Source organism: Nannospalax galili, unplaced genomic scaffold (assembly GCF_000622305.1).
Source record: "Nannospalax galili isolate Female #2095 unplaced genomic scaffold, S.galili_v1.0 scaffold173, whole genome shotgun sequence".
Classification (NCBI taxonomy): Eukaryota; Metazoa; Chordata; class Mammalia; order Rodentia; family Spalacidae; genus Nannospalax; species Nannospalax galili.
The window spans coordinates 5,332,634-5,337,727 of record NW_008334442.1 but is presented as its reverse complement, the minus strand read 5'-3'; the positions used below and the strand labels follow the sequence as shown (position 1 = coordinate 5,337,727).

The 5,094-nt window shown below is 33.8% G+C and overlaps 1 protein-coding gene across 1 annotated transcript in view; it reads right to left on the bottom strand.

The window, feature by feature from the left end:
• Positions 1-51: 51 nt before the first annotated feature.
• Cetn3 (centrin 3) overlaps positions 52-5,094 on the bottom strand; it is a 14,341-nt gene continuing 9,298 nt past the window's right edge. The window contains exon 5 of the mRNA XM_008829353.3: positions 52-181. Coding sequence (XP_008827575.1) covers positions 138-181 — 44 coding nt within the window. The 3' untranslated portion in view covers positions 52-137. The remainder of the gene's footprint in view (positions 182-5,094) is intronic.

The window sequence follows — 5,094 nt, the reverse complement described above, 5'->3', positions numbered from 1 at the left end:
AAATATAAATACAAAGGTGCTTAGTTTTGGTCCTTTCGGAAAAAAGGACCACGTTGTTGTTTCACATGACTCCAGGCACAAAAAATAGACTATTGAATGGTAACTGCAACATTTTTGTTGATTATCCTTATAATTCTTTATATGTCGCCAGTCATAATAGCAATGAATTCCTCTTGATTTACTGTGGTAAGAAAGAAAAAAAGAAATGTGACAGAAATACTTTCTAAGGAATATAATCACCATTATATAAAACATATTTTATTATATACAAAAATCTTAAAACACAATTTCTTTAATAGAACTTCTAAAACATAGAAATATACGTGATCAACATTTACATTAGTATTCTTTAACATTAAGTAGGGAAAACAGATATAAAAGTCAATGACTGGCATATACTTACTAAAACATTTTAAAAAGAGTGACATTTCAAATTTATATGGTTAAATAACCCCTCCTTATAATCTTTATTCTACTAATTAATTTACCAAGCCTTAAGTTTGAATATATCATACATGCATTAGTAGAATTCTAAAGAATGAAAATACATTAAAACTAGAAAAAAATGACAAACTGTTAGCTTTAAAAAGCTTATTTTAAAGGGGAAAAAAATAACTGAGCCCAGAACATGATACCTCAAACCATCAATAGAAATAGTAATTTGAAAAGATATAGATTTTATTTTAAGATAACATTTTATCTTACTTGCCAAGGTAATAAGCAACTATAAAACAAGAAAACAATAGAGAAGATAATTGCTGAAAATGAATAATTGACACTTTACTAAAATTATAAACAAAATTCAGCAAGAAACTTTAAAGTATGTATAAGACAGCAATCTATAAATAGGACTGAAGAATCTTCTTAAATATAATTTTTAAGATGAAATACAGAAGCCAGGCGTAGTGGCACACATCTTTTATCCCAGGCACTTGTAAGCAGAGGCAGGCGATCTCTGTGACTTTAAGGCCAGCCTGATCTATATAGCTAGTTCAGCCAGTCATAGCTACATAGTGAGACCCTGTCTCAAAAGCAAGAAACAAAGAAAACCTTAATAGAAATGTTCAGAAAAGAAAGGTTCCTGCATAAAACAGAGAAGTAGATGGGCCCTAAGACTTCATACATTCCTTAAGGCACAGCTATGAACGATGACTTTTATTATGGCAAAAGAACTCTACATTGAGAAATAAAAGACCTCGCTTATAGTCAGAACTTTGCACAAAACAGTTCTGCATCTCATTTTCTTAAAAAGCAAACCATGAGGTGATGTTTTAGGTCATTTCTTTTCAGAAAATATTACCGGAATAATAACACTTTCACGTGTTTAATGAATGCCAACACCATACCAGGTGTTACATGATGCACTAAAGCATGTTATCATGGTTCCTGTTCTACAGTATATTTGAATCAAACAGGAAGTGAGATGACATTATCAAATTATTGTTAATTGAATGCAACAATGGTATTATACATCTGAAAGATAATATCTATATTCTCAGTAATTATATGCCAAAATATTAAAGAGTCACATTCTTAATATGTAGATATAGTAAATTTACTTGCAAATGGCTCAGGAAAAATACATACTCTATAGTTAAATTAAGTAAAATACTCAGTACTGAATTTAGGAGGAAGGTATAATGTTGTTCATTGTACTAAGTCTAACAATTTTTCTCTATGTTTGAGACTGTAATAGTGTTAGAAAAATTTAACCAATCAAAAATGTTGAAAAGATAAAACAATATATGAGGAATGAAAATACTAAACTAATTCCAGAAAACTAGTTCAATAATTACATTAGATTTAATACCTAAAACAGAGAACAAATGCTATGTAACACAAAATAATATGGTCTATTATAAAATAAGCCAGGCATGGTGGTGCATACCTTTAATCCTAGCACTCCAGAGGCAGAGGCAGGTGGATCTCTGTGAGCTCAAGGCCAGCCTGGTCTACATAGCAAGTTCCAGGTGAGCTGGGGCTAACAGGGAGACCCTGTCTCAAAAAGTCCAAAAAATAAAAATACAGATCAGTGCCGAAAAATATCACAGTGGAAAAATCATTATTAATGAGAAAACTTTAGGTATGAGCAAATCACGACATGGGCTGTAAATTAAAAATACAGCATTTGGAAAGGAAGTAAAAGCACTAAGGTGGAAGACTGCCATCACAAACAGTTATAGGAAGAATGTACATTAGCAAATTAAACTGTGAGTTAAGATTGAGCATTCAGAAGCTGACAAAGAATTCATGTGTTCAGTACAAAACATATACAAGGAATTCTGATAGACATGGTGAAAATAGAAAACAAAATCTAAAATATTCTTTAAATATTTTATTTATCACTTTTATTTTATGAGTATGAGTGTATTGCCAGCATGAAGGTAAGCGTATCCGTGTCATGCAATGCCCATGGAGGTCAGAAGAGGGGGTTATATCCCCTACAACTGGAGTCATGGATTATCGTTAGGCACCATGTGGGTGCTAGGAATCAAACCCAGGTCCTCTGAATGAGCAGCCAGTGCTCTTAATCGCTAAACCATCTCTCCAGCCCTAAAATACTCCTGAACTGCGTTCAAGGACCTCAGAAATCAGAATTGTGACCAAAAGTAGTAACTTCTACAATTAAATAAACACATCTCAATCTTATGAAAGCTATGACCCATTCTTCCACTAATTAAAATTTAACCAAAGTGCACCCTTATTTAAGAACCTATGATTGAGGCATCTAGGCCAAAAGAGAAAGCCAAGTGTTATATTCTTAAGAATGTAATAAAAATAGGCTATTTGATTTGATGATAAAATCATTTAGCACTAAAATAGAGCTATTATTAAAATATTAAAAATCTAAAAGTACTTAAGCTTTGTTAAAGATTTTCCTTTTCTTAAAATATAAAATTTCGGGGCTGGAGAGATGGGTCTGAGGTTAAGAACACTGACTGTTCTTGCAGAAGACCAGGGTTCGAATCCAGCACCCACACGGCAGCTAACAACTGTCCTAACTCCAGTTCCAGGGATCCAACAGCCTCTCTGTCCTCTGCGGGCAATGCATGACACGGGTACACTTACCTACATGCAGGCAATACACAAATACACATAAAAATAATAAAAAAGTAAAATAAAATATTTTTTAAATATATATATATAAAATTTCAGTGCTCCAATTTCAAATAAGCCTTATACATTCTAAAACCAAATAGTTAAGTTCTATATTGTTTACATATACTTTAAAAGTGTAACAGTATTTCAAAAGTATTTAATCTCTTCCATGATTTGACACCTAAAAACATATTTAAGTCTAAAACAAGTCAGAAACAGAAAGTAGCTAAGGAAATTAAACTAGATACTTGACTACCAGAGAACCTTCAGATGATTTTTAAAAAAGGAAAAAGAAAAATGAGCTTATAACCACTATCAACAACCTAGTATAAACTTAGTATAATACCCAGCTTAAAATAAGCATCTGAGGGGCCAAGGAGATGGCTCAGCAGGTAAAAGCATTAGTTAAACAAGCCTAACGACCCAAGTTCAATCCCCAGAACCCATGTAAAAAGCTCGATTAAGTGGCTCAGATCTGTAAGCCCAGCACTCCTACAGAAAAAGGAAAGGAGACAGGAGAATAACCTAGAGGCTAGCCAGCCCAGGAACAAAAGCAAAAGGAAGCCTGCCTCAATAAGGGGGAAACTGAGGAGAAAGGACTCCTCAAAGTTGTCCTCTGACCTCCACACACCCAATATAAATTAACAATTTTTAAGGTGGTGCACACCTTTAATCCCAGCACTCAGGAGGCAGAGGCAGGCAGATCGCTATTGAGTTCAAGGCCAGCCTGGTCTACACAGTGAATTCCAGGACAGCTGGGGCTACAGGGAGGGTAAGATATTTACTGAATTAAGCAAATATGATTTTTCTTTGATACTGCCTTCAGAAAATTTTAATGAGTCAACCCTTTCATGGAGTAAATTATAATTTACTAAAACAAAGATTTTAGAATGAAGTAACTGAAAGAACAACCTACTTCAAAAAGGGAAAAAAATACACTGCTTCCCATAGTAGGAGGTCTAGATAACATTTGCCTTTATAGCCCAAGAAGCAACACAGTATATTTGGCTTTTCTTTGATATCCTGGAGATCTGTCTTGGGGTTCTGGTTCCATCACGTATTAGCTATGTTAACTTTGAGCCCTGCTTCCTCATCACTATGCATACACCTATTCTATGCACTTAAAGATATAATTATATCCATTCTACAAAAGCCATTATGAAAACTGAGTGACATAATCAATCTAAAAAATATTTGTTATTTTAAAATTTTAGACTCTAGGGGCTAGAAAGATGGCTCAGCAGTTAAGAGCAATGGCTGCTCTTGCAGAAGAACCGGGTTTGGTTCCCGGCACCTACATGGTGGCTAACAACTGTCAGTAATTCCAGCTCCAGAGGACCCAACACCTTCTTCTGGTCTCCATAGGCACCATGTGCATATGATATACCTACATAAATGCATATAAACACTCATACACATAAAATACAAATAAATTAATTTTTTAAAAGTTTAGTGGCTAGAGAGATGGCTCAGTGGTTAAGAGCAGTGGCTTCTCTTGCAGAGGACCTGGGTTCGATTCCCAGAAACCATATGGCAGCTAACAACTGTTCACAATTCCAGTTCCAGGAGATTCCACCCTCTTCTAACCTCCACAGGCATTGCACAACTCCAGTATACTTACATACAAGCAGACAATACACTTGTATACACAAAAAAATTTTAAATACTAAAATAAAGTTTTATACTCTAAGCACAGATCTAATATATAGTAACTACTAAATAAACGTTAGTCATCATTATTAAAAAGGAGTCTACTGTGGCTTCTTAAATGTTGCTTTCATCTTTCCCAAACAGATATATTACATTTTGTTTTACACTATTTTGAGAGTTTGGGAAGCTCATCTTTCTATATTATTACACATATCTACATATTTATGTCTATCCTATAGTATACTTTACCTCTACTATATTTACATCCACTATATTTCTTTATGCTCATAATTTTGAGAAAAGGTTGTTGCTCTTAAAAACTGGACTGTATTAAATATTTACATA